Source organism: Anopheles merus, unplaced genomic scaffold (genome assembly GCF_017562075.2).
Source record: "Anopheles merus strain MAF unplaced genomic scaffold, AmerM5.1 LNR4000118, whole genome shotgun sequence".
NCBI lineage: Eukaryota > Metazoa > Arthropoda > Insecta > Diptera > Culicidae > Anopheles > Anopheles merus.
In genome coordinates this window covers 41,207-68,281 of record NW_024427698.1, presented here as the reverse complement: position 1 = coordinate 68,281, position 27,075 = coordinate 41,207, and the positions used below count along the sequence as shown (strand labels likewise).

Here is a 27,075-nt window from a genome sequence, read left to right as displayed (position 1 = left end):
ACTCACGACACATAAGCTGCAATTGGTTGCTTTGTCGATAAATTATCCTCGTATGCGCGAGGAAAATTTAAATAAAAAAATGATTCTCATACCACGAGCGAAACGACTTCTATTCGTAATTCATGATACACGAAACTCCATGTACAATTTCACCTCGCAAAACGCTTCCAACCAGTGCGGACTTTTTTTTAATGTTTTTTGTAAACGTGTTAAGGTTCTATTTAACATTAATATTTACAATGAACAACGCAGAACTTTAATGTCAATCACAGCATCATTGTTTCCAATGATGTGGAAGACATAGTTCGCAACAAACTACATTACAGGCAAACGCAACAAACTGAACAATAACGTTGACGAAGACGGACACCCTGAAATTACAGCGCTAATTCGCTGGTGCAGATGAAACGAAGGATAATTCTTTGTTTGAATGCGATTTGTGGTCCTGAAAAGGACCGATTTGAGAGAACGAAGCCAATCATTTCAGTGGCTTACTTCGAGCTGGTGTACTTTGTGACAGCCTTCGTTCCTTCGGAGACGGCGTGCTTGGCAAGCTCACCAGGCAGCAGCAGACGAACAGCGGTTTGGATTTCGCGGGACGTGATCGTCGAACGTTTGTTGTAGTGCGCCAAGCGGGACGCCTCAGCAGCAATGCGTTCGAAGATATCGTTGACGAAACTGTTCATGATGCTCATGGCCTTCGAAGAGATGCCAGTATCCGGGTGGACTTGCTTCAACACTTTGTAGATGTAAATAGCGTAGCTTTCCTTGCGGGTCTTGCGCTTCTTTTTCTTGTCGGACTTGGAAATATTTTTCTGGGCTTTGCCAGACTTCTTTGCAGCTTTTCCACTGGTTTTGGGTGCCATTTCGACGGAAAAATTCACTCAACACTGGGACACGATGTGTTCGATTCAACGGGTGATTGCGTTCTAGAAAAATTCCAAGCTCTCCGATCGCTTATAACGGGCCGTGAGAGAGGATACGTATCGTGCAGCTCGAAAAATTCCAAACAAGTATCGCGCAGCTCGAATAAGCTGCTATATAAGCATCGGTCGAGTCAAAATTGCTCCATTGTAAAAAGACCCTTCTCAAAGAGAACATCGTGTTGCTCGTGATCCGTTACAAACGTTCCCCAATAAAATCGAACCATGTCTGGCCGTGGAAAGGGAGGAAAGGTAAAGGGAAAGGCAAAGTCCCGCTCCAACCGTGCCGGTCTTCAGTTCCCCGTTGGCCGTATTCATCGTCTCCTGCGCAAGGGTAACTATGCCGAGCGCGTCGGTGCCGGAGCGCCCGTGTATCTGGCAGCCGTCATGGAGTACTTGGCCGCTGAAGTGCTTGAGTTGGCCGGAAACGCTGCCCGTGACAACAAGAAGACGCGCATCATCCCGCGTCATCTGCAGCTGGCCATCCGCAACGACGAGGAGTTGAACAAGCTGCTGTCCGGAGTAACCATCGCTCAGGGTGGTGTGCTGCCCAACATTCAGGCCGTGCTGCTGCCCAAGAAGACCGAAAAGAAGGCTTAAACTGTATGACAAAGCTTCCTTCATCTCAAACCCAAAACCGTCCTTTTCAGGGCGACAAATAACTTTGCCAAAGACATTTTATTCGATTCATGGTGCTATGGGACTACCAGAAGTAAGAACATTTTCTAATATAGAACGGTGCTTGAAAGAGTGCACAAAATGTAAATGAAAAAATGTGCCTTCCTTTGGCACAAAAAGCATCATTTACTGTTTTCAATTGTCTAACCCTGCAAATTATGTAAAATGCAGCATATCAGAAGCGATGTGTTAAATTTTCCAGGTAGCTTGGTAAAGCGGGTTGGTTTTACCATAGCAAATGCAAGCAGTGATACCTGTGTGTTGACCTTTTTTCTGGAAACGCTAAAGGACACTTATACCTGATTTATCGTTAACCACGGGAAAATGTTAAAAGTGTTGGTCGAAAAATGTTGTGTGTTCAGGTAAGGCTAGGTTCTCTCAAAAGTTTGACTTGGCAAATTTATTGGGAAACGTTGAAAATGGCTTTAAAATAGGTGGACCAAAGATTAGGAACATTCATATAATATACATACTCAATAATGTTTCCCTTCACCCTTCATTTAAATAAGCATATAAATATATGTAGCATTTTATACTATTTTTTTAAACAATATTTTCATTTGCAATGTAGGAATGCCAATAAAATACAATAAATTGAAATTCCCTAACGCATATGAAACTCCACATTCAATAACGCCATCTTGTGGTGATCAAAGTCCCTGCAACCAGTATTAACGCCATCTAAATAATTGGTAAAAGTAAGGCTCAGCCCTTTACGTTACAAAGAAAAATTGTTGTGTCAGCTTCGCGACCGGCCAGTGTACACCTTATAAATTTTAAAATATTTTACGTTCCAATGAAAACATTTGTTATTTGCTCGAGGATAAATCGATATCAGTGAGATTAAATTATTTAATTACAAGTTAAAAAGATTAGGTTCATTAATGCACTATAATTTAAGCAAAAAAAACCTTCAAAGCTTTTAATTGGAGTAACGTTGGCAAAGTAAAAAATATAAATTATTTAAAGTATATCCAAAGAAATTAAATATGTGCAATTAATTTAAAGCCTATTAAGAACGTTTATGGCGATTTTGAATGATGGTTGCTTTGGATGCGAGGGCTCTTTTGAAATGGCGCTTATCGAGCTTAAAACATCCGTTCATAATTTTCACAATTCTAGTTTTACCAAAAGATTGGCAAATAAAAAATGAGTTTTTTGTGATGACATATGTAAGTTTATTGATTTTTACAAATGTATTTCTTGAAGTTGTTATAACTCGCATTGATGCAAAAAATATTAAGATAATAATAGTGTTATAACTTTTCATTATCATAAATTATCAATGAGTCATATCTTTAAAAAAGCTTTTTATTTTTGTTCAAAATTGGTCGTTTCTCATTATTGCATACAAATAATCAATATTTAAACATGATTAATAATCTATCAGTTTGCTTATCCCCGATGGTAAAACCAGGCGTTAAAAAAATGCTGCTTGGGTTTGCGCTAAACAGGCGTTACGTGTAACGCTAGCGTAACGTAGAGGGCGGCTGTTCATGAGATCGCAAGGTGTTTGTCCTGGATAATAACTGGGAAACATTTGTATGATAACGAAAGCTGGAGAACAATCACCAATTGTTAAAATTAAAACGGAAATATCGCTCGCGGAGCATCGCTTAGCAAGTATCGCAAATGAAGTATCCCAAGAAAATATATGGAATTCAGTTAACATCCTAGATTTGGAGGTTGAGTTAATTTCTACATCTTTATACCATCCTGCTAGCAAATCTTGCATAAAGTATTTGGCGGGAAGCTCTTGCTTGACACTTGTTAACGCTCTCTGGAGAATAAGGTGAATTTGCAAATTTTTGCTCTTATAGAAAACTCGAGTGGTGAGATTTATCTTTTCTAGGGCGCAATCCTGCATAATGCTTCGTAAACTAAAATATAATTAAAATTTTTTTATACATTCATAAACTTTGCACTGAAATTGCGTTGAATAGCAGCCACTTTAGGCATTTTCGGCATTGAATATTGTTTTACTTATGCAATTTCGATTGGCAAAACTATTGTATTAATCACAAACCAATTGCAAACCTTGTACATTTGCGAAAAAAATCAAGATTCTAATTATTTTACTCGACGCATCATTAAATATCATTAATCTGCATGAAAATTTCGATTCGTTTCCTGGACAGTTTCGAGCTCATGTTTCAAATTGCAAACGATTTGATACATATTCGGAACAGGCTTAAGATTCCTTCAAAAATCTTCAAATTAACACACAATACATATTTTAAGTTTTTCAAAGTCTGATGATGGAAACTGTTTTAAGGTTTTCAGTTGAGGCAATATTTTGTATGTGCGTGGAAACGGTGTTATTGTGATCAAAAATAAAGAAAAGAAATAGAATATATACAAACGAAAAACAACGTATTTGTTGAAAAGAAGCTTTTTGTTACAATTATTTTTATCTATTCCGAAAGTTTTCAAGCTAACATAAGCATGCATAACATTCTCTTTTTTTGTTAAATGCAATAGAACAGTGGTAACAAAAACGCATCGAAAGGCATAATTAGTTTAACTGTCAATTAACCAAATAAATAAACAACATAACATGAACTGTGGATGCATCTCACTTAGCTATTTAAAAAAGTCCGTTAATTTTTTTAAAAGATCGTTATATCCAACATTAGTCCATCTTAATTCTATATTGAATTTGGTCCTGGTTCTTAACATTCTTATTGGGACCTGAAAGTTCTATTTATTAAAAATGACGGGCTTTCGAAAGATCCGCTAACAAGTTTGTATATAAATAAGCACTTCTTGCTTCTATGTTGCAGAGGCTCTATTCTAAATCACAGGCACCTTGTACGGTAAGAGGGACAAACAGAATTACGAGACGTCGGGAGACGATAAAACAATGAACGAGTAAGCTTGCGTTGAACCGATTCTAGCCTATATTTTAAATGTAGCTGTGTCGGTGTCCAAATAATACTAGCAAATTCTAAAGTAGGATGGACAATTGCACAATCAACTGCTTTTTACTGAATGGATCTTTGAAGTCTTTCTCAACACGCAAAATGAATCCTAACAAACGGAAATATTTTGAAAGTATTGCTTCATAGTGGTTCTATAACGTTAGTCTGCTATCTAAATGAGCGCCTAAATCATGAATCACATTTTTACGCGGCTTTGATCTATCATCAATTTTATATTCGCAAATAATGGGAAATCTTTTCCTAGTGTAGGATGTAACAGAACATTTTGATATGTTGAGACGCATACAATTGGAATGACACAACGCGTTAAATCGAGTTAAACAGATTTGAAGAGTTAACGAATTGGTTTGATCGGATACCGGTACATTTTCATATCACCTGCATAAAACAATTCTTCGCAATCCGGCATAACGTGAATAACATTATTTATGAAAATGTTAAAAAGAAAAGGGCCGAGAATGCTGCATTGTGGAACCCCAGATGGGTTGGTGAATGGTGCAGATAGAGAGGAGGAAATAATCACAGTAATATGCTTATCACTTAAATAATACGAGAGCAAATGAACGAGCGCGCTATTAACTCCGTAGCTTGATAGTTTTGAAATAAGCATTGAGTGATTTACGGATTCAAGGGCAGCATTGACGCTGTTAGCTGTAGCTGTATAATAAATTCACAAACCTCATGTAAACAGTGTTGCTTTTTTCACCCGTTTTTCTTCTTTTGATGATCAATGAATGATGCGCATGTGTAAGTCAAATTTGAGCTGATGCAAAAAAAACGGTATGTTCCACGCGGCGATTATTGCTTCAAGAGGATGAAAGGTTTGCCTTGAAAAAGAAAATGATTTTTATTAGAAAATATAATATTAATCAATATATAAATAAATAAATAAAAATTATTTCTTTTAACAAACGCTTCAATCGTCGCTTTTATGTACGCTTCAAACGCATACTTAAAAGTTAAAAAAGCACATTTACAAAACGCCATTTCATATAAATGAACTGCATATACAGCAGTATGAGTGCTTGTTATGCGAGTAACATGTTATACGCACACCAATCGAATATATCATAGATTTTTTTTCTCAAATAAGAATTGTCGCATGTTGCGAAAGACATAGCTCTTGAGTAATGTATTGTGGTCCTGAAAAGGACCGTTTGATTTGAGACTCCATTTGGAGGTTTGTTAGAGCACGTTGAATTTAACCTCCAAAACCGTACAGAGTACGGCCCTGACGCTTCAGAGCATACACCACATCCATAGCGGTGACGGTCTTACGCTTGGCGTGTTCAGTGTAAGTGACCGCATCACGGATCACATTCTCAAGAAACACTTTCAGCACGCCACGGGTTTCCTCGTAGATGAGGCCGGAGATACGTTTCACTCCTCCACGCCGAGCCAAACGGCGGATGGCGGGCTTGGTAATGCCCTGGATGTTATCTCGCAGCACTTTTCGGTGACGCTTGGCTCCTCCTTTACCCAGGCCTTTTCCTCCCTTTCCTCTTCCAGTCATGATGAGCACAGGATGGTACGTTCACGATGTTCACACTTTAAATTGACGATCACGAATGAGCGTATTTGAGCTCAACGTCCCTATTTATACTTTTTCATCCACGCATTCCCTCTTGCTCTTAAGATGAGAGAAAATGAGGGTTGACAAGCGCATAAATAGAGCTGTTGTTGGAGCAGTTTCATCATTAAACGTTCAACTTTTCTCAAAAGAACACGTTCGCTCAGTGCTCAACGAAACCTACGGCCCTGAAGTGAAATGGCTCGTACCAAGCAAACCGCTCGTAAATCGACTGGAGGTAAGGCTCCTCGCAAGCAGCTGGCCACCAAGGCTGCTCGTAAAAGTGCCCCAGCCACCGGAGGAGTGAAGAAGCCGCATCGTTACCGTCCGGGAACGGTGGCCCTCCGAGAAATCCGTCGCTACCAGAAGTCGACCGAGCTGCTCATCCGCAAGCTGCCCTTCCAGCGCTTGGTGCGTGAGATCGCCCAGGACTTCAAGACTGATCTCCGTTTCCAGAGCTCAGCCGTGATGGCGCTGCAGGAAGCCAGCGAGGCGTACCTGGTTGGTCTGTTCGAAGACACGAATCTGTGCGCCATCCACGCCAAGCGCGTCACCATCATGCCCAAGGACATCCAGCTGGCCCGTCGCATCCGCGGAGAGCGTGCCTAAATCGTCCATGCATCCGCAAGCGGTCCCTGTCTAAACGGGGTATTTCCTTCTCAAAACGGTCCTTTTCAGGACCACCAATACTGTTGAACATATCAAGAATTTTCTTTCGATTGCTATTACGAAATGGTATATGTGAAGGCAAGCTAACACGTATGTCGTTTAGTAATAACGAGATAATGATGATAAGGTGGAATATTCGTGTCAAACAACCATCGTTATGGGAGGTAGTTTAACTTTTTCTTGACAAAGTTTCGCTTTTAATAAGGCAGCTAAGGATTTTGACAATATTAACCAATATTATATTACCACTTATATTACCTATGACTATATCCAACATTAAAATCGAACAAATCTGTTTCAACATTTAACTCACGACACATAAGCTGCAATTGGTTGCTTTGTCGATAAATTATCCTCGTATGCGCGAGAAAAATTTAAATTAAAAAAATGATTCTCATACCACGAGCGAAACGACTTCTATTCATAATTCATGATACACGAAACTCCATGTACAATTTCACCTCGCAAAACGCTTCCAACCAGTGCGGACGTTTTTTTAATCTTTTTGTAAACGTGCTAAGGTTCTATTTAACATTAATATTTACAATGAACAACGCAGAACTTTAATGTCAATCACAGCATCATTGTTTCCAATGATGTGGAAGACATAGTTCGCAAACAAACTACATTACAGGCAAACGCAACAAACTGAACATTAACGTTGACCAAGACGGACACCCTGAAATTACAGCGCTAATTCGCTGGTGCAGATGAAACGAAGGATAATTCTTTGTTTGAATGCGATTTGTGGTCCTGAAAAGGACCGATTTGAGAGATGTTCATGAAAAGAAGCCAATCATTTCAGTGGCTTACTTCGAGCTGGTGTACTTTGTGACAGCCTTCGTTCCTTCGGAGACGGCGTGCTTGGCAAGCTCACCAGGCAGCAGCAGACGAACAGCGGTTTGGATTTCGCGGGACGTGATCGTCGAACGTTTGTTGTAGTGCGCCAAGCGGGACGCCTCAGCAGCAATGCGTTCGAAGATATCGTTGACGAAACTGTTCATGATGCTCATGGCCTTCGAAGAGATGCCAGTATCCGGGTGGACTTGCTTCAACACTTTGTAGATGTAAATAGCGTAGCTTTCCTTGCGGGTCTTGCGCTTCTTTTTCTTGTCGGACTTGGAAATATTTTTCTGGGCTTTGCCAGACTTCTTTGCAGCTTTTCCACTGGTTTTGGGTGCCATTTCGACGGAAAAATTCACTCAACACTGGGACACGATGTGTTCGATTCAACGGGTGATTGCGTTCTAGAAAAATTCCAAGCTCTCCGATCGCTTATAACGGGCCGTGAGAGAGGATACGTATCGTGCAGCTCGAAAAATTCCAAACGAGTATCGCGCAGCTCGAATAAGCTGCTATATAAGCATCGGTCGAGTCAAAATTGCTCCATTATAAAAAGACCCTTCTCAAAGAGAACATCGTGTTGTTCGTGATCCGTTACAAACGTTCCCCAATCAAATCTAACCATGTCTGGCCGTGGAAAGGGAGGAAAGGTAAAGGGAAAGGCAAAGTCCCGCTCCAACCGTGCCGGTCTTCAGTTCCCCGTTGGCCGTATTCATCGTCTCCTGCGCAAGGGTAACTATGCCGAGCGCGTCGGTGCCGGAGCGCCCGTGTATCTGGCAGCCGTCATGGAGTACTTGGCCGCTGAAGTGCTTGAGTTGGCCGGAAACGCTGCCCGTGACAACAAGAAGACGCGCATCATCCCGCGTCATCTGCAGCTGGCCATCCGCAACGACGAGGAGTTGAACAAGCTGCTGTCCGGAGTAACCATCGCTCAGGGTGGTGTGCTGCCCAACATTCAGGCCGTGCTGCTGCCCAAGAAGACCGAAAAGAAGGCTTAAACTGTATGACAAAGCTTCCTTCATCTCAAACCCAAAACCGTCCTTTTCAGGGCGACAAATAACTTTGCCAAAGACATTTTATTCGATTCATGGTGCTATGGGACTACCAGAAGTAAGAACATTTTCTAATATAGAACGGTGCTTGAAAGAGTGCACAAAATGTAAATGAAAAAATGTGCCTTCCTTTGGCACAAAAAGCATCATTTACTGTTTTCAATTGTCTAACCCTGCAAATTATGTAAAATGCAGCATATCAGAAGCGATGTGTTAAATTTTCCAGGTAGCTTGGTAAAGCGGGTTGGTTTTACCATAGCAAATGCAAGCAGTGATACCTGTGTGTTGACCTTTTTTCTGGAAACGCTAAAGGACACTTATACCTGATTTATCGTTAACCACGGGAAAATGTTAAAAGTGTTGGTCGAAAAATGTTGTCTGTTCAGGTAAGGCTAGGTTCTCTCAAAAGTTTGACTTGGCAAATTTATTGGGAAACGTTGAAAATGGCTTTAAAATAGGTGGACCAAAGATTAGGAACATTCATATGATATACATACTCAATAATGTTTCCCTTCACCCTTCATTTAAATAAGCATATAAATATATGTAGCATTTTATACTATTTTTTTAAACAATATTTTCATTTGCAATGTAGGAATGCCAATAAAATACAATAAATTGAAATTCCCCTAACGCATATGAAACTCCACATTCAATAACGCCATCTTGTGGTGATCAAAGTCCCTGCAACCAGTATTAACGCCATCTAAATAATTGGTAAAAGTAAGGCTCAGCCCTTTACGTTACAAAGAAAAATTGTTGTGTCAGCTTCGCGACCGGCCAGTGTACACCTTATAAATTTTAAAATATTTTACGTTCCAATGAAAACATTTGTTATTTGCTCGAGGATAAATCGATATCAGTGAGATTAAATTATTTAATTACAAGTTAAAAAGATTAGGTTCATTAATGCACTATAATTTAAGCAAAAAAAACCTTCAAAGCTTTTAATTGGAGTAACGTTGGCAAAGTAAAAAATATAAATTATTTAAAGTATATCCAAAGAAATTAAATATGTGCAATTAATTTAAAGCCTATTAAGAACGTTTATGGCGATTTTGAATGATGGTTGCTTTGGATGCGAGGGCTCTTTTGAAATGGCGCTTATCGAGCTTAAAACATCCGTTCATAATTTTCACAATTCTAGTTTTACCAAAAGATTGGCAAATAAAAAATGAGTTTTTTGTGATGACATATGTAAGTTTATTGATTTTTACAAATGTATTTCTTGAAGTTGTTATAACTCGCATTGATGCAAAAAATATTAAGATAATAATAGTGTTATAACTTTTCATTATCATAAATTATCAATGAGTCATATCTTTAAAAAAAGCTTTTTATTTTTGTTCAAAATTGGTCGTTTCTCATTATTGCATACAAATAATCAATATTTAAACATGATTAATAATCTATCAGTTTGCTTATCCCCGATGGTAAAACCAGGCGTTAAAAAAATGCTGCTTGGGTTTGCGCTAAACAGGCGTTACGTGTAACGCTAGCGTAACGTAGAGGGCGGCTGTTCATGAGATCGCAAGGTGTTTGTCCTGGATAATAACTGGGAAACATTTGTATGATAACGAAAGCTGGAGAACAATCACCAATTGTTAAAATTAAAACGGAAATATCGCTCGCGGAGCATCGCTTAGCAAGTATCGCAAATGAAGTATCCCAAGAAAATATATGGAATTCAGTTAACATCCTAGATTTTGGAGGTTGAGTTAATTTCTACATCTTTATACCATCCTGCTAGCAAATCTTGCATAAAGTATTTGGCGGGAAGCTCTTGCTTGACACTTGTTAACGCTCTCTGGAGAATAAGGTGAATTTGCAAATTTTTGCTCTTATAGAAAACTCGAGTGGTGAGATTTATCTTTTCTAGGGCGCAATCCTGCATAATGCTTCGTAAACTAAAATATAATTAAAAATTTTTTATACATTCATAAACTTTGCACTGAAATTGCGTTGAATAGCAGCCACTTTAGGCATTTTCGGCATTGAATATTGTTTTACTTATGCAATTTCGATTGGCAAAACTATTGTATTAATCACAAACCAATTGCAAACCTTGTACATTTGCGAAAAAAATCAAGATTCTAATTATTTTACTCGACGCATCATTAAATATCATTAATCTGCATGGAAATTTTGATTCGTTTCCTGGACAGTTTCGAGCTCATGTTTCAAATTGCAAACGATTTGAAACATATTCCGAACAGGCTTAAGATTCCTTCAAAAATCTTCAAATTAACACACAATACATATTTTAAGTTTTTCAAAGTCTGATGATGGAAACTGTTTTAAGGTTTTGAGTTGAGGCAATGTTTTGTGTGTGCGCGGAAATGGTGTTATTGTGATCAAAAATAAAGAAAAGAAATAGAATATTTAGAAACGAAAAAACGAATTTGTTGGAAAGAAGCTTTTTGTAATAATTATTTTTATCTATTCCGAAAGATTTCAAGCTAACATAAGCATGCATAACATTCTCGTTTCAATAATGAATGCTATAGAACAGTGCTAACAAAAACGCATCGAAAGGCATGATTAGTTAAACTGTCAATTAACCAAATAAATAAACAACATAACATAAACTGTGGATGCGTTTCACTTAGCTATGTAAAAAAGTCAGTTAATTTTTATAAAAGATCGTTATATCCAACATTAGTCGATCTTAATTCTATATTGAATTTGGTCCTGGTTCTTAACATTCTTATTTGGGCCTGAAAGTTCTATTTATTAAAAATGACGGGCTTTCGAAAGATCCGCTAACAAGTTTGTATGTAAACAAGCACTTCTTGCTTCTATGTTGCAGAGGTTCTATTCCAAATAACAGGCACCTTGTACGGTAAGAGGGACAAACAGAATTACGAGACGTCGGGAGACGATAAAACAATGAACGAGTAAGCTTGCGTTGAACCGATTCTAGCCTATATTTTAAATGTAGCTATGTCGGTGTCCAAATAATACTGGAAAATGCTAAGGTAGGACGGACAATTGCACAATACACAGCTTTTTTACTGAATGGATCGTTGGATTCTTTCTCAACACGCAAAATGAATCCTAACAAACGGAAAGCTTTTGAAAGTATTGCTTCATAGTGGTTCTATAACGTTAGTCTGCTATCTAAATGAGCGCCTAAATCATGAATCACATTTTTACGCGGCTTTGATCTATCATCAATTTTATATTCGCAAATAATGGGAAATCTTTTCCTAGTGTAGGATGTAACAGAACATTTTGATATGTTGAGACGCATACAATTGGAATTACACAACGCGTTAAATCGAGTTAAACAGATTTGAAGAGTTAAAGAATTGGTTTGATCTGATGCCGGTTGGAACATTTTCATATCACCTGCATAAAACAATTGTTCGCAATCCGGCATAACGTGAATAACATCATTTATGAAAATGTTAAAAAGAAAAGGGCCGAGAATGCTGCATTGTGGAACCCCAGACGGGTTGGTGAGTGGTGCAGTTAGAGAGGAGGAAATATTCACTGTAATATGCTTATCACTTAAATAATAGGAGAGCAAATGAACTAGCGCGCTATTTACTCCGTAGCTTGATAGTTTTGAAATTAGCATTGAGTGATTTACGGATTCAAAGGCAGCATTGACGCTGTTAGCTGTTGCTGTATAATAAATTCACAAACCTCATGTGAAGAGTGTTGTTTTTTTCACCCGTTTTTCTTCTTTTGTTGAGTTATCCAAAGTATCAATGAACGATGCGCATGTGTAAGTCAAATTTGAGGTGATGCAAAAAAACGGTATGTTCCACACGGTGATTATTGCTTCAAGAGGATGAGAATTTTACCCTAAAAAAGAAAATATATTTATTAGAAAATATCAAATTAATCAACATATAAATAAATAAATAAAAAATATTTCTTTTAACAGACGCTTCAATCGTCGCTTTTATGTACGCTTCAAACGCATACGTATAAGTTAAAAAAGCACATTTACAAAACGCCATTTCATATAAATGCACTGCATATACAGCAGTGTGAGTGCTTGTTATGCGAGTAATATGTTATACGCACGCCATTCGAAGCCATCATCGATTTTTTTTTTCTCAAATAAGAATTGTCGCATGTTGCGAAAGACACAGCTCTTGAGTAATGTATTGTGGTCCTGAAAAGGACCGTTTGATTTTAGACTCCATTTGGAGGTTTGTTAGAACACGTTGAATTTAACCTCCAAAACCGTACAGAGTACGGCCCTGACGCTTCAGAGCATACACCACATCCATAGCGGTGACGGTCTTACGCTTGGCGTGTTCAGTGTAAGTGACCGCATCACGGATCACATTCTCAAGAAACACTTTCAGCACGCCACGGGTTTCCTCGTAGATGAGGCCGGAGATACGTTTCACTCCTCCACGCCGAGCCAAACGGCGGATGGCGGGCTTGGTAATGCCCTGGATGTTATCTCGCAGCACTTTTCGGTGACGCTTGGCTCCTCCTTTACCCAGGCCTTTTCCTCCCTTTCCTCTTCCAGTCATGATGAGCACAGGATTGTACGTTCACGATGTTCACACTTTAAATTGACGATCACGAATGAGCGTTTTCGACCTCAACGTCCCTATTTATACTTTTCCATTCACGCATTCCCTCTTGCTCTTAAGATGAGAGAATATGAGGGTTGACAAGCGCATAAATAGAGCTGTTGTTCGAGCAGTTTCATCATTCAACGTTCAACTTTTCTCAAAAGAACACGTTCGCTCAGTGCTCAACGAAACCTACGCTCCCGAAGTGAAATGGCTCGTACCAAGCAAACCGCTCGTAAATCGACTGGAGGTAAGGCTCCTCGCAAGCAGCTGGCCACCAAGGCTGCTCGTAAAAGTGCCCCGGCCACCGGAGGAGTGAAGAAGCCGCATCGTTACCGTCCGGGAACGGTGGCCCTCCGAGAAATCCGTCGCTACCAGAAGTCGACCGAGCTGCTCATCCGCAAGCTGCCCTTCCAGCGCTTGGTGCGTGAGATCGCCCAGGACTTCAAGACCGATCTCCGCTTCCAGAGCTCAGCCGTGATGGCGCTGCAGGAAGCCAGCGAGGCGTACCTGGTTGGTCTGTTCGAAGACACGAATCTGTGCGCCATCCACGCCAAGCGCGTCACTATCATGCCCAAGGACATCCAGCTGGCCCGTCGCATCCGCGGAGAGCGTGCCTAAATCGTCCATGCATCCGGAAGCGGTCCCTGTCTAAACGGGGCATTTCCTTCTCAAAACGGTCCTTTTCAGGACCACCAATACTTTTGAACATATCAAGAATTATCTTTCGATTACTATTATGAAATGGTACATGTGAAGGCAAGCTAACACGTATGTCGTTTAGTAATAACGAGATAATGATGAAAAGGGGGAATATTCGTTTCAAACAAACATCGTTATGGGAGGTAGTTTAACTTTTTCTTGACAAAGTTTCGCTTTTTAATAAGGCAGCTAAGGATTTTGACAATATTAACCAATACTATATTACAACTTATATTACCTATGAGTATATTACTAGCATCGCAGCTTACAACAAACCACGAACGAATAGTATGACATTATATTTTACAACAAATCTTCGACACAACCAGCTTAACTGTGACTCATAGGCACGAAAATGAAAACGCGTACGAAAGCGATCCTTCAATACTTATAAAGCAACATTAAAATCGAACTAATATATAACAATATTTAACTGACGACACAGAAGCTGCAATGGGTTGCTTTGTCGATAAATTATCCTCGTACGCGCGAGGAAAATTTAAAATAAAAAAATGATTTTCATACAACGAGCGAAACGACTTCTATACATAAATTATGATACACGAAACTCCATTTACAATTTCACTTCGGAAAACGCTTCCAACCATTGCGGATGAAATGAAGGATAATTCTTTGTTTGAATGCGATTGGTGGTCCTGAAGAGGACCGATTTGAGAGAACGAAGCCAATCATTTCAGTGGCTTACTTCGAGCTGGTGTACTTTGTGACAGCCTTCGTTCCTTCAGAGACGGCGTGCTTGGCAAGCTCACCAGGCAGCAGCAGACGAACAGCGGTTTGGATTTCGCGGGACGTGATCGTCGAACGTTTGTTGTAGTGCGCCAAGCGGGATGCCTCGGCAGCAATGCGTTCGAAGATATCGTTGACGAAACTGTTCATGATGCTCATGGCCTTCGAAGAGATGCCAGTATCCGGGTGAACTTGCTTCAACACTTTGTAGATGTAAATAGCGTAGCTTTCCTTGCGGGTCTTGCGCTTCTTTTTCTTGTCGGACTTGGAAATATTTTTCTGGGCTTTGCCAGACTTCTTTGCAGCTTTTCCACTGGTTTTGGGTGCCATTTCGACGGAAAAATTCACTCAACACTGGGACACGATGTGTTCGATTCAACGGGTGATTGCGTTGTTGTTGTTGTTGTTAGTATGGTTTAGAGAGGCTTTGGCTCCTGCGGAGTTCTTTCGCCTCTTTGTGGGGAAAAGTTAGACTTTTAGATTGTTATAGTTGATGGAATAAATGTGATAGTTTTAGAAATTTTAGTAGATTTTCTTGTTTCTGAGGGTGAAGTGAAAGTATTGAGTCTATGTTGGAGTCAAGATGGCAAGTCTTACGAAGTTGTGTGTATCCGTGGCCTTCTGTTAAGAGGTGGAATATTGTTATAGTGGTCCCGCAGAATTGGCAGAGAGGAGGACTGGATCGTTCGATGAGATGGCTGTGGGTCAGTCTAGTGTGGCCTATTCTTAATCGAGTAAGGATCTTTTGGTCTCGATGTTTTATTACTGACGGCCATGGTGTAGTTGTTGATTTCACTAGCCGAAGGAAGTTGTTCTTGGTTTTAAACCATTCCTTTTCCCACGCCTCTCTTATTTTTCCATTTATATAGATAATTGCGTCTCTTTTAGGCAGCGAGGTGTTGTAGGTTGATGTTTTTCTTCGGCCTTTGTTGGCGAGGCGGTCGGCGATCTCGTTGCCTTTGATACCAGCGTGACCAGGTATCCAACAGATGGTGAGTTGTTGATCCTGGTTTATGTGTGGGCTAGTGACCTGGTAGAGCTTTTGGATGTTTGGGTCCTTACATGTTCCATGCTCTAGTGCCGAGAGGACACTTGCGCTGTCGGTAAAGATGACGTTTTCCAGGTCAGAGCGCAGAGTATCTTCAACTGCCTGGATTATTGCCAACGTTTCTGCCGTAAAGATGGAAGTGTGATCCGGCAGTTTGGACGCTACTTTATCAATGGGTGAGTAAATCCCGAATCCTGCTGCTGCTCCATCGACGGATCCATCGGTGTAAATGTGGTTGTGCTTCATGTATTTGTTGTTTGTGTGTTCTATGAAATGTTTTTGTGCTATTGTACTATTGCAACCTGCTTTAAGGATGTTTTTAAAATGCCAGTCTATGTTAGGGGGTTCATGGAACCACGGCCTAGTGCCAAGATGTAACAGTGTTGTGATATCCGGGATATTGCAGTTTGTTATAGCGAAAAGTTTGGAGTTGGCTCTATTGAGGAATGATGGTGCTTGGATATTCTTTTCTTTAATTCTTGTTGCTGTTGCGGCTAATTTAGTTGTTATTATATGGCTAAGTGGAAGAAGTCCGCTCTCACTTAGCATAGAGACGATGGGGCTGGTTCGGAAGGCGCCTATGGCATATCGTAGAACGGCATGGTAGATGGGGCTTATTGCTTTTTCAAACTGTTCCTTTTTAATCGATACTATTTCTATACCGTACAGTAGTTTTGGAAGCAACCAGTGATTAATAATGAAGATAAGTGTATCTTTTGAAGCTTTGTGGGTTCCTGTGCTGAGCATTTGGAAAAGGTTGATTTTCTTGGTAGCTGTAGTTTTTAGCTGTTTAATGTGGGCTTGGAATGTGAGTTTTTGGTCTATTGTGATCCCGAGTATCTTTACTTTTTTGCAGTCTGGAATTTGTCTTTGATTAAGGCAAAGCGGTACGGTTGGATGTGGTTTGTTGCAGATGTGCATTATATTGCTTTTTTCAGCAGCGATGTCATAACCAATACGTTTTGACCATTCCCATAAGATGTGCAGTCCCTGTTGCAGATTGTATCGCGCAACTCCATTATCTGCATTGCTCGAGATCAGAACGATATCATCAGCGTAGACCAATGGAGTGATGGATGGTGGTAGTGAGCGGAGAAGACTTTCGATGCTGATCAGAAATAATGTTGGAGAAAGGATGGCTCCCTGAGGAACTCCGTTTTCGAGCGTTTTAGTGCTAGATTTGTTCGTTCCAATCAGAACCTCGAAGGTACGGTCTGAGAGGAAATCATCGAGGAATGTGATCATGTTACCTCCGAAATTCCATCTGGCTAGCTGGCGCATGATTGCGTATTTCCATGTCCGATCGAAAGCTTTAGCCAAGTCGATGATAGCACAGTCGGCATGATGTTTATCGGATTTTACTTTGGCCAGTAGTTCTTCGAGTTGCACAAAGTAAGTTTCCGTGCCTAATCCGCATCTAAACGCATGTTGACTTATGCTGAGGAGTTTCCTGCCTTCCAGTTCTTGGGTAAGACGTCGGTTTACCATTCGTTCCAACACTTTTCCGATGCAGTTTAGTAAACTTATTGGTCGGTAGCTATTTGGGCTGTGTTTTGATTTGTCGGGCTTTAATATGGGAATTGTTAAACTTTTCTTCCAGTGAGGAGGAATTTTGCCACTCTGCCAGATGAAGTTGTATAGCTTTAAGAGTAGGTATTTTCCTTCAGAAGGAAGGTTTTTTAGCAGTGGATAGCCAATGTCGTCTGGTCCGGCTGAGTTGCCTTTGCACTTTGCAAGAGCACAATTCAGTTCGGCTATGGAAAAGGATCTGTTGTAATGAATGTTGGGTCTGCTATTGAAATTTAGTGGGATGGACTCGGTTGTTGCTTTGATAGTCTTAAATTCTGGGGAATAACTATTTGTGGCGGATATGGTGGCAAAATGAGTGGCAAGTACCTCTGGTGTTGACTCAACTGGGACTATTGTGTCGTCATCGGTTTTGATGATGATATGAGCGATGTCTTGCTTGCGTTCTGTAAGGCATTTTACATTTCTCCACATGTCTTTTCCAGACATTTCGGGACTTATGCTATCTTTGAATCTGTTCCATGATTCTTGTTTTGCCTTTTTGATTTCCTCTCTTGCAATGCGATGGGCAATTTGAAATTCCTCGGAGAGGGTAGGGATATGGGTGTGGTCTTGGTTTTTCTTGGCATTCTGCAGTTTTCGGAGCGCTTTACGTCTCTTTTTTATGGCTTTAGCGACAGTGTCGTTCCACCAGTGAACACTTCGCTTGCCAGGTTTGCCCTTTGATTTTGGTATTGATTTCGCTGCTGCATCGTTTATGATTTTAATGATGTTTCCTTCTGTGGGCTGGGGGTCTGAATGTAGGTGTATCAGTACATTAATTTGGTATGATGTCCAATCGGCATTTTCATATTTCCATTTTGGTCGTTGTTTGTTTTCCGGAAGCGATGGTTTACTTTTCACGATGATCGGATAGTGATCACTGCCATGTGTGTCCGCCAATACGTATAGTTTAAGTTCGTTAAGAAGGGAGAAGGATGAGATGACATAGTCAAGGAAGGATTCTGTACCTGATGAGATACATAGTCGGGTTGGGTTAGAGTTAGAAATGAAAGAGAGATTATGGTTAGTAAAAATGTTATTGAGTCTATTGAATTTTCTGTTAGTTTTAGAGATTCTAAGGTTTTTATCTTCTGCATTAAGATCTCCTGCTATTAGCAAGGGATGGGAAAAAAGGTTAAGAAAAGAGTTAAGTTCGGATTGGTTGAAGGTAGCTCTAGGGGGCATGTAGAGTGAGACAATGGTCATGTCTATGGGAGACTTTATGTTGACTGCTATTGCGGAAAGATTGGTGTTAGTTTTTATTAATTTGAAGGGAATAGATTTATGTACACCTATTGCAACACTGTGATGTGGGTTAGTTGGAGAAAGCTTGTAGGACCAATTGTAGTGGTTAAGTGGAGAATGGTTGGTATTAGGCGGATCGCGAACTTCTTGAAGTGTTATGACGGCAGGTTTGTATTCGTTTATTAGTAGTTGAAGTTCGTAGAGGTTAGTGTTCATTCCTCTTATGTTCCAGTTTAGTAGGAATGGTTTGTTTGTGTCATTAGTATTATTGGTTGAGGAGAGCATTATTATGGTTTAGGTCAGTAAACAATTAGGGTAAGAGGAAAGGAGAATAAATTCAGTGGCGATGTTTTTTCTTCGATGGTTTGGCAGTTGGTGATTGTTGTTCCGAGGGAAGAGTGGGAGAAGCGATGGGCGAGATGACTGCGATTTCGTTGGATGCCATGTTTTTCACTCCATTTCTTAATTCTTCTTCTTCTGATGAAACGTTTTCCAGGTTGTGGTTTCGTTTGCGGGATTGTGCTGAAATGATGGATGCGGCCGAATTTTCTGATTCTGTGTCGGATGTAGACATCGTTTCCTGGTCATTCGTTTCGTTGTCGGTTTCGGGGTTATCCGTTGCTTCAATATTGTTGTTGCTGTTGCAGACATTGTTGGATTGGGTCTTGCTTTGATTTTCTTCGATTTGTGTTGTGGCTTCGTTAGTTGTGTTATTCTTATTATTCTGTAAATTTACATTTGGTTCTTTCAGTTTCTTCAGAAGAGCTTCGATGAGCTTGCTCTGGGTATCCATTTTTTTCATCTGTTCTAGGATCGTTTTCTTCAGTTCGTTCTGTTCTTCTTCGAGCCGCTTGATTTTGATGTCTTTTTCATCCACCGTTGTAGTTTGTTGCGCAAATGTGATTCGCTGCTGTACAGCACTTGTTTGCTGATGTTGTTGGAGTGCCATTTGCCGAGCTTCCTTGTAGGTGCAGTTGTGGTCGACTTTTATTTTTATGACTTGTTCTTCAAATTGGAACGCAGGGCATTCGCGAGAGAACGCGCTGTGTTCGCCTTTGCAGTTCACGCAAGCGGGATGGGTCGAACATTCTCCGTGTGCTGCGGTTCCGCAGTTTCCACAGACCTGTCCCTTTGAGCAGCGTACTTTTGTGTGCCCAAAGCTGGCGCATTTGTAGCACAGCATTGGTTTTGGGTAGTATGGTTTCGTTCGCACCTGCAACAGCCCTACGCGAAGGGATTCCGGTATTTTTCCAGCTTCCACGCGTATCAGGAAAGAGTTCGTTGGTTGTATTTCGTCATTCACCTTTCGGGTGAATCGTCGAACTTGCTTGACGTTTTGACTTTCCATGTTCAGCAGAATTTCTTCGTCCTTCAGTCCTTTCAGCTCCGGGGCGAATATTACGCACTGGACTGTGTTCAACGTAGCGTGAGGGGTGATGGATACTTTCGTACCGTCGATGAGTTGCGTGATGCTTTGCATTTTTGTGTACTGCGCAAGGTTTCGGGTTTTGATGAGATATTTCTGCCCAAATTCCATCGAGTGGCTGCTTTCGGTAAGCTCTCCAACCACGTTGGTAATGCTCTTTGAAATGATCCATGGGTTTTGCGGGAGCTTAAAGCCTTTCAACGGCTCGAGAACGAGGAACTTCATGTCCCCAAACTCGTTATTACGGTCCATCCATGGTGGTAATGATCGAGCTCTCTGGGGAGGCTCGGGCGGAAGTGCATCCCGTACAGGATACGAGGGTCCCGGCATTTTGCCGGGTTGGTTAGTATTATTTAGTTCAATGCAATGTATATAATGTATATGAGGTATATATATATATATATATATATATATATATATATATATATATATATATATATAATATATATATATTATATATATATATATATATATATATATATATATATATATATATATATATATATATATATATATATATATATATATATATATATATATATATATATAAAAATAAAGTAAAAAAGTGTTCCTGAAAAGCGAAAGTTCAATTAAATTTAAGACTAATATTTACAATTTCGGAATAATAAAAACAATAAAATTTTAATGCAAGACAAATAAGATAATTTCACTCGTTACTCTCCCGAGTAGCGGGGTAAAATGGCACGAAAACACCGGCTTCACTGCTTACGCAGCGAACGACGTTCTTGGCGCCAAAGCGCTGTGCTTGTCGCACGTTCCAAACTGTGTCGTGTGTGCTTATGTATGTGTCACTCTCACTGAACAAATATCAACGCGCGCAGCTGGCACTGTAGTTTTTTCTCTCCCGAGATCACACACAAAAAGTAACGGTATTTTCACTTCTTGCCAACGTTCTCTCCCGAGACCGTTGGCGTAGACACTGGAGTTGAACAAAAACACGTCCGTCCGGGTTAACCGCTCGCACAAGAATGATCTTTTTATAATGAGTTGAACGTTGAATGATGAAACTGCTCGAACAACAGCTCTATTTATGCGCTTGTCAACCCTTGTTTCTCTCATCTTAAGAGCAAGAGGGAATGTGTGGATGAAAAAGTATGAATAGGGACGTTGAGCTCGAAAACGCTCATTCGTGATCGTCAATTTAAAGTGTGAACATCGTGAACGTACAATCCTGTGCTCATCATGACTGGAAGAGGAAAGGGAGGAAAAGGCCTGGGTAAAGGAGGAGCCAAGCGTCACCGAAAAGTGCTGCGAGATAACATCCAGGGCATTACCAAGCCCGCCATCCGCCGTTTGGCTCGGCGTGGAGGAGTGAAACGTATCTCCGGCCTCATCTACGAGGAAACCCGTGGCGTGCTGAAAGTGTTTCTGGAGAATGTGATCCGTGATGCGGTCACTTACACTGAACACGCCAAGCGCAAGACCGTCACCGCTATGGATGTGGTGTATGCTCTGAAGCGTCAGGGCCGTACTCTGTACGGTTTCGGAGGTTAAATTCAACGTGCTCTAACAAACCTCCAAATGGAGTCTCAAATCAAACGGTCCTTTTCAGGACCACAATACATTACTCAAGAGCTATGTCTTCCGCAACATGCGACAATTATATTTGAGAAAAAAAATCTATGATGGCTTCGAATGGCGTGCGTATAACATATTACTCGCATAACAAGCACTCACACTGCTGTATATGCAGTGCAATGACATGAAATGGCGTTTTGTAAATGTGCTTTTTTAACGTATACGTATGCGTCTGAATCGTACATAAAAACGACGATTGAAGAGTTTGTTAAAAGAAATAATTTTTATTTATTTATTTATATATTAATTAATATTATATTTTCTAATAAAAATCATTTTCTTTTTCAGGGCAAACCTTTCATCCTCTTGAAGCAATGATCGCCGCGTGGAACATACCGTTTTTTTGCATCAGCTCAAATTTGACTTACACATGCGCATCATTCATTGACACTTGGGATAATTCATCAAAAGAAGAAAAACGGGTGAAAAAAACAACACTCTTCACATGAGGTTTGTGAATTTATTATACAGCAACAGCTAACAGCGTCAATGCTGCCTTTGAATCCGTAAATCACTCAATGCTAATTTCAAAACTATCAAGCTACGGAGTTAATAGCGCGCTAGTTCATTTGCTCTCCTATAATTTAAGTGATAAGCATATTACAGTGAATATTTCCTCCTCTCTAACTGCACCATTCACCAACCCGGCTGGGTTTCCACAATGCAGCATTTTCGGCCCTTTTCTTTTTAAAATTTTCATAAATAATGTTATTCACGTTATGCCGGATTGCGAACAATTGTTTTATGCAGGTGATATGAAAATGTACCAAGCGGCATCAGATCAAACCAATTCTTTAACTCTTCAAATCTGTTTAATTCGATTTAACGCGTTGTGTAATTCCAATTGTATGCTTCTCAACATATCAAAATTTTCTGTTACATCCCACACTAGGAAAAGATTTCCCATTATTTGCGAATATAAAATTGATGATAGATCAAAGCCGCGTAAAAATGTGATTCAGAACCACTATAAAGCAATACTTTCAAAAGCTTTCCGTTTGTTAGGATTCATTTTGCGTGTTAAGAAAGACTTCAAAGATCCATTCAGTAAAAAAGCTGTGTATTGTGCAATTGTCCGTCCTACTCTAGAATTTGCTAGTTTTATTTGGACACCGACACAGCTACATTTAAAATATAGGCTAGAATCGGTTCAACGCAAGCTTACTCGTTCATTGTTTTATCGTCTTCCGACGTCTCGTTATACGGTTTGTCTTACCGTACAAGGTGCCTGTTATTTGGAATAGAACCTCTGCAACATAGAAGCAAGAAGTGCTTATTTATATACAAACTTGTTAGCGGATCTTTCGAAGGCCCGTCATTTTTAATAAATAGAACTTTCGGTCCCCAATAAGAATGTTAAGAACCAGGACCAAATTCAATATAGAATTAAGATCGACTAATGTTGGATATAACGATCTTTTAAAAAAATTTACGGACTTTTTTACATAGCTAAGTGAGACGCATCCACAGTTTATGTTATGTTGTTTATTTATGTGGTTAATTGACAGTTAAACTAATTATGCCTTTCGATGCGTTTTTGTTAGCACTGTTCTAGAGCATTAATTATAGAAACGAGAATGTTATTCATGCTGATGTGAGCTTGAAAACTTTCGGAATAGATAAAAATAATAATAATAAAAAGCTTCTTTTCAACAAATAAGGTTTTTTCTTTTCTACATATTCTATTTCTTTTCTTTATTTTTGATCACAATAACACCGTTTCCGCGCACACACAAAACATTGCCTCAACTCTAAACCTTAAAACAGTTTCCATCATCAGACTTTGAAAACACTTAAAATATGTATTGTGTGTTAATTTGAAGATTTTTGAATTGAAATTGCATAAGTAAAACAATATTCATTGCCGAAAATGCCTAAAGTGGCTGCAATCTAACGCAATTGTGGTGTGAAGTTTATAAATGTAAATAAAAAATCTAAATTATATTTTAGTTTACGAAGCATTATGCAGGATTGCGCCCTAGAAAAGATAAATCTCACCACTTGAGTTTTCTATAAGAGCAAAAATTTGCAAATTTTCCATATTCTCCAGAGAGAGTGTCAAGCAAGAGCTTCCCGCCAAATACTTTATGCAAGATTTGCTAGCAGGATGGTATAAAGATGTAGAAATTAACTCAACCTCCAAAATCTAGGATGTTAACTGAATGCCATATATTTTCTTGGGATACTGGCTTCATTTTTTATAATAACGTAGCGATGCTCCGCGAGCGATGTTTCCGTTTTAAATTTTACAATTGGTGATTGTTCCCCAGCTTTCGTTATCATACAAATGTTTCCCAGTTATTATCCAGGACAAACACCCTGGGATATCATGAACATCCGCCCTCTACGTTACGCTAGCGTTACACGTAACGCCTGTTTAGCGCAAACCCAAGCAGCATTTTTTTAACGCCTGGTTTTACCATCGTAGATAAGCAAATTGATAGATTATTAATCATGTCTTAATATTGATTATTTGTATGCAATAATGAGAAAAGACCTATTTTGAACAAAAATAAAAAGCTTTTTTAAAGATATGAATCATTTATTACTGATGATTATGAAAAGTTTTAACATTTTTATTATCTTAATATTTTTTGCATCAATGCGAGTTATAAAAACTTCAAGAAAAACTTATATAACAATCAATAAACTCTAAGTTATGTTAAGTTATGTTAAGTTAAGTTATATGTTATCACAAAAAGACTCATTTTTTATTTGCCAATATTTTGTTAAAACTAGGAATTTGAAAATTATGAAAGGATTTTTTAAACTCGATAAGCGCCATTTCAAAAGAGCCCTCGCATCCAAAGCAACCATCATTCAAAATCGCAATTAACGTTATCTTAATAGGCTTTAAATTTATTTCTTATATTGAATTTCTTTGGGTTTACTTGAAATAATTTATATTTTTTGCTTTGGCAACGTAACTCGAATTAAAAGCTTTGAAGGTTTTAAGACCTTTAAACTGTAAGACTTTTTTGCTTAAATTATAGTGCATTAATGAAAAACCTGATCTTTTTTAACTTGTAATTAAATAATTTAATCTCACTGATATCGATTTATCCTCAAACAAATAATTTATATTTTCATCGAAATGTAAAATATTTTCAAATTTATAAGGTGTACACTGGCCGGTCGCCATGCTGACACAACCTCTATTAAATGATGCTTGGGAATTTTGAAAGGCAAGTAACGCTTCTCCTTTGTAAAGTAAAGGGCTGAAACTTACTTTTTACATATTTATATTTATATATTTATGTGGTTATTTCAATGAAGGGTGAAGGGAAACATTATTGAGGATGTTTATCTATATGAATGTTCCTAATCTTTGGTCCAACTTTTTTAAAGCCATTTCCAACGTTTCCCGCTATATTGAAAGCCAAACTGTTGTGAGAACCTAGCCTTACCTGAACACACAACATTTTTCGACAACCAACACTTTTAACATTTTCCCGTAGCTAACGATAAATCAGGTAAACGTGTCCTTTACCGTTTCCAGAAAAAAAGGTTAACACACAGGTATCACTGCTTGCATTTGTTATGGTAAAACCAACCCTCTTGACAAAGCTACCTGGAAAATTTAACACATCGCTTCTGATATGCTGCATTTTGTAGAAATCGAAGTGAGGGGTAACAGAATTGAAAACAGTTAATGATACTTTATGTGCCAAAGGAAGGCACATTTTTTCATTTACATTTTGTACACACTTTCAAGCACCGTTCTATATTAGATAATGTTCTTACTTCTGGTTGTCCCATATCAGCATGAATCGAATAAAATGTCTTTGGCAAAGTTATTTGTCGCCCTGAAAAGGACGGTTTTGGGTTTGAGATGAAGGAAGCTTTGTCATACAGTTTAAGCCTTCTTTTCGGTTTTCTTGGGCAGCAGCACGGCCTGAATGTTGGGCAGCACACCACCCTGAGCGATGGTTACTCCGGACAGCAGCTTGTTCAACTCCTCGTCGTTGCGGATGGCCAGCTGCAGATGACGCGGGATGATGCGCGTCTTCTTGTTGTCACGGGCAGCGTTTCCGGCCAACTCAAGCACTTCAGCGGCCAAGTACTCCATGACGGCTGCCAGATACACGGGCGCTCCGGCACCGACGCGCTCGGCATAGTTACCCTTGCGCAGGAGACGATGAATACGGCCAACGGGGAACTGAAGACCGGCACGGTTGGAACGGGACTTTGCCTTTCCCTTTACCTTTCCTCCCTTTCCACGGCCAGACATGGTTCGATTTTATTGGGGAACGTTTGTAACGGATCACGAGCAACACGATGTTCTCTTTGAGAAGGGTCTTTTTTAAATGGAGCAATTTTGACTCGACCGATGCTTATATAGCAGCATATTCGAGCTGCGCGATACTCGTTTGGAATTTTTCGAGCTGCACGATACGTATCCTCTCTCACGGCCCGTTATAAGCGATCGGAGAGCTTGGAATTTGTCTAGAACGCAATCACCCGTTGAATCGAACACATCGTGTCCCAGTGTTGAGTGAATTTTTCCGTCGAAATGGCACCCAAAACCAGTGGAAAAGCTGCGAAGAAGTCTGGCAAAGCCCAGAAAAATATTTCCAAGTCCGACAAGAAAAAGAAGCGCAAGACCCGCAAGGAAAGCTACGCTATTTACATCTACAAAGTGTTGAAGCAAGTCCACCCGGATACTGGCATCTCTTCGAAGGCCATGAGCATCATGAACAGTTTCGTCAACGATATCTTCGAACGCATTGCTGCCGAGGCATCCCGCTTGGCGCACTACAACAAGCGTTCGACGATCACGTCCCGCGAAATCCAAACCGCTGTTCGTCTGCTGCTGCCTGGTGAGCTTGCCAAGCACGCCGTCTCCGAAGGAACGAAGGCAGTCACAAAGTACACCAGCTCGAAGTAAGCCACTGAAATGATTGGCTTCGTTCTCTCAAATCGGTCCTTTTCAGGACCACAAATCGCATTCAAACAAAGAATTATCCTTCGTTTCATCTGCACCAGCGAATTAGCGCTGTAATTTCAGGGTGTCCGTCTTCGTCAACGTTATTGTTCAGTTTGTTGCGTTTGCCTGTAATGTAGTTTGTTTGCGAACTATGTCTTCCACATCATTGGAAACAATGATGCTGTGATTGACATTAAAGTTCTGCGTTGTTCATTGTAAATATTAATGTTAAATAGAACCTTAACACGTTTACAAAAAACATTAAAAAAAGTCCGCACTGGTTGGAAGCGTTTTGCGAGGTGAAATTGTACATGGAGTTTCGTGTATCATGAATTATGAATAGAAGTCGTTTCGCTCGTGGTATGAGAATCATTTTTTAATTTAAATTTTCCTCGCGCATACGAGGATAATTTATCGACAAAGCAACCAATTGCAGCTTATGTGTCGTGAGTTAAATGTTGTAATAGATTTTTTCGATTTTAATGTTGCTTTATAAGTATTGAAGGATCGCTTTCGTACGCGTTTTCATTTTCGTGCCTATGAGTCACAGTTAAGCTGGTTGTGTCGAAAATTTGTTGTAAAATATAAAGC

General features: G+C 39.7%; 12 protein-coding genes across 12 annotated transcripts; 5 read left to right on the top strand and 7 right to left on the bottom strand.

Moving 5' to 3' along the window:
* Positions 1–116: 116 nt before the first annotated feature.
* On the bottom strand, positions 117–884 carry LOC121601559 (histone H2B). The gene has a single exon (XM_041930372.1). The coding sequence runs from the start codon at positions 864–866 to the stop codon at positions 492–494; it is 375 nt and encodes a 124-aa protein (XP_041786306.1). The 5' UTR covers positions 867–884; the 3' UTR covers positions 117–491.
* A 199-nt stretch (positions 885–1,083) lies between these two features.
* Positions 1,084–2,164, top strand: LOC121601555 (histone H2A). The gene has a single exon (XM_041930368.1). The coding sequence runs from the start codon at positions 1,149–1,151 to the stop codon at positions 1,521–1,523; it is 375 nt and encodes a 124-aa protein (XP_041786302.1). The 5' UTR covers positions 1,084–1,148; the 3' UTR covers positions 1,524–2,164.
* A 3,514-nt stretch (positions 2,165–5,678) lies between these two features.
* Positions 5,679–6,098, bottom strand: LOC121601560 (histone H4). The gene has a single exon (XM_041930374.1). It carries the CDS (start codon positions 6,054–6,056, stop codon positions 5,745–5,747), a length of 312 nt encoding a protein of 103 aa, XP_041786308.1. The 5' UTR covers positions 6,057–6,098; the 3' UTR covers positions 5,679–5,744.
* A 198-nt stretch (positions 6,099–6,296) lies between these two features.
* LOC121601552 lies at positions 6,297–13,915 on the top strand. Its single transcript, XM_041930364.1, has 5 exons — positions 6,297–6,716; positions 8,267–8,617; positions 12,886–13,084; positions 13,173–13,191; positions 13,353–13,915. Exons 1-5 carry the CDS (start codon positions 6,312–6,314, stop codon positions 13,840–13,842), a joined length of 1,464 nt encoding a protein of 487 aa, XP_041786298.1. The 5' UTR covers positions 6,297–6,311; the 3' UTR covers positions 13,843–13,915.
* On the bottom strand, positions 7,149–8,027 carry LOC121601566 (histone H2B). Its single transcript, XM_041930383.1, has one exon. It carries the CDS (start codon positions 7,964–7,966, stop codon positions 7,592–7,594), a length of 375 nt encoding a protein of 124 aa, XP_041786317.1. The 5' UTR covers positions 7,967–8,027; the 3' UTR covers positions 7,149–7,591.
* On the top strand, positions 8,194–9,917 carry LOC121601564 (histone H2A). The gene has a single exon (XM_041930380.1). It carries the CDS (start codon positions 8,249–8,251, stop codon positions 8,621–8,623), a length of 375 nt encoding a protein of 124 aa, XP_041786314.1. The 5' UTR covers positions 8,194–8,248; the 3' UTR covers positions 8,624–9,917.
* On the bottom strand, positions 12,826–13,217 carry LOC121601574 (histone H4). Its single transcript, XM_041930390.1, has one exon. The coding sequence runs from the start codon at positions 13,174–13,176 to the stop codon at positions 12,865–12,867; it is 312 nt and encodes a 103-aa protein (XP_041786324.1). The 5' UTR covers positions 13,177–13,217; the 3' UTR covers positions 12,826–12,864.
* Positions 13,916–14,570: 655 nt separating the features above from the next.
* Positions 14,571–15,055, bottom strand: LOC121601569 (histone H2B). Its single transcript, XM_041930386.1, has one exon. The coding sequence runs from the start codon at positions 14,998–15,000 to the stop codon at positions 14,626–14,628; it is 375 nt and encodes a 124-aa protein (XP_041786320.1). The 5' UTR covers positions 15,001–15,055; the 3' UTR covers positions 14,571–14,625.
* Positions 15,056–18,869: 3,814 nt separating this feature from the next.
* LOC121601551 lies at positions 18,870–20,288 on the bottom strand. Its single transcript, XM_041930363.1, has one exon. The coding sequence runs from the start codon at positions 20,286–20,288 to the stop codon at positions 18,870–18,872; it is 1,419 nt and encodes a 472-aa protein (XP_041786297.1).
* Positions 20,289–21,120: 832 nt separating this feature from the next.
* LOC121601571 (histone H4) lies at positions 21,121–21,539 on the top strand. The gene has a single exon (XM_041930388.1). It carries the CDS (start codon positions 21,162–21,164, stop codon positions 21,471–21,473), a length of 312 nt encoding a protein of 103 aa, XP_041786322.1. The 5' UTR covers positions 21,121–21,161; the 3' UTR covers positions 21,474–21,539.
* A 3,340-nt stretch (positions 21,540–24,879) lies between these two features.
* On the bottom strand, positions 24,880–25,871 carry LOC121601565 (histone H2A). Its single transcript, XM_041930381.1, has one exon. It carries the CDS (start codon positions 25,786–25,788, stop codon positions 25,414–25,416), a length of 375 nt encoding a protein of 124 aa, XP_041786315.1. The 5' UTR covers positions 25,789–25,871; the 3' UTR covers positions 24,880–25,413.
* Positions 25,872–25,983: 112 nt separating this feature from the next.
* On the top strand, positions 25,984–26,920 carry LOC121601568 (histone H2B). The gene has a single exon (XM_041930385.1). It carries the CDS (start codon positions 26,071–26,073, stop codon positions 26,443–26,445), a length of 375 nt encoding a protein of 124 aa, XP_041786319.1. The 5' UTR covers positions 25,984–26,070; the 3' UTR covers positions 26,446–26,920.
* The last annotated feature ends 155 nt before the right edge of the window (positions 26,921–27,075 follow it).

Bases quoted from the DNA above. Each gene is read 5' to 3' on its own strand.
- LOC121601559 (XM_041930372.1), bottom strand. From the start codon at position 866: ATGGCACCCAAAACCAGTGGAAAAGCTGCAAAGAAGTCTGGCAAAGCC.
- LOC121601555 (XM_041930368.1), top strand. From the start codon at position 1,149: ATGTCTGGCCGTGGAAAGGGAGGAAAGGTAAAGGGAAAGGCAAAGTCC.
- LOC121601560 (XM_041930374.1), bottom strand. From the start codon at position 6,056: ATGACTGGAAGAGGAAAGGGAGGAAAAGGCCTGGGTAAAGGAGGAGCC.
- LOC121601552 (XM_041930364.1), top strand. From the start codon at position 6,312: ATGGCTCGTACCAAGCAAACCGCTCGTAAATCGACTGGAGGTAAGGCT. The intron at 6,717-8,266 runs GCCTAAATCGTC...GGCCGTGGAAAG, and splicing joins GTCGCATCCGCGGAGAGCGT to GGAGGAAAGGTAAAGGGAAA. The intron at 8,618-12,885 runs GCTTAAACTGTA...AAAACCGTACAG, and splicing joins CCAAGAAGACCGAAAAGAAG to AGTACGGCCCTGACGCTTCA.
- LOC121601566 (XM_041930383.1), bottom strand. From the start codon at position 7,966: ATGGCACCCAAAACCAGTGGAAAAGCTGCAAAGAAGTCTGGCAAAGCC.
- LOC121601564 (XM_041930380.1), top strand. From the start codon at position 8,249: ATGTCTGGCCGTGGAAAGGGAGGAAAGGTAAAGGGAAAGGCAAAGTCC.
- LOC121601574 (XM_041930390.1), bottom strand. From the start codon at position 13,176: ATGACTGGAAGAGGAAAGGGAGGAAAAGGCCTGGGTAAAGGAGGAGCC.
- LOC121601569 (XM_041930386.1), bottom strand. From the start codon at position 15,000: ATGGCACCCAAAACCAGTGGAAAAGCTGCAAAGAAGTCTGGCAAAGCC.
- LOC121601551 (XM_041930363.1), bottom strand. From the start codon at position 20,288: ATGCCGGGACCCTCGTATCCTGTACGGGATGCACTTCCGCCCGAGCCT.
- LOC121601571 (XM_041930388.1), top strand. From the start codon at position 21,162: ATGACTGGAAGAGGAAAGGGAGGAAAAGGCCTGGGTAAAGGAGGAGCC.
- LOC121601565 (XM_041930381.1), bottom strand. From the start codon at position 25,788: ATGTCTGGCCGTGGAAAGGGAGGAAAGGTAAAGGGAAAGGCAAAGTCC.
- LOC121601568 (XM_041930385.1), top strand. From the start codon at position 26,071: ATGGCACCCAAAACCAGTGGAAAAGCTGCGAAGAAGTCTGGCAAAGCC.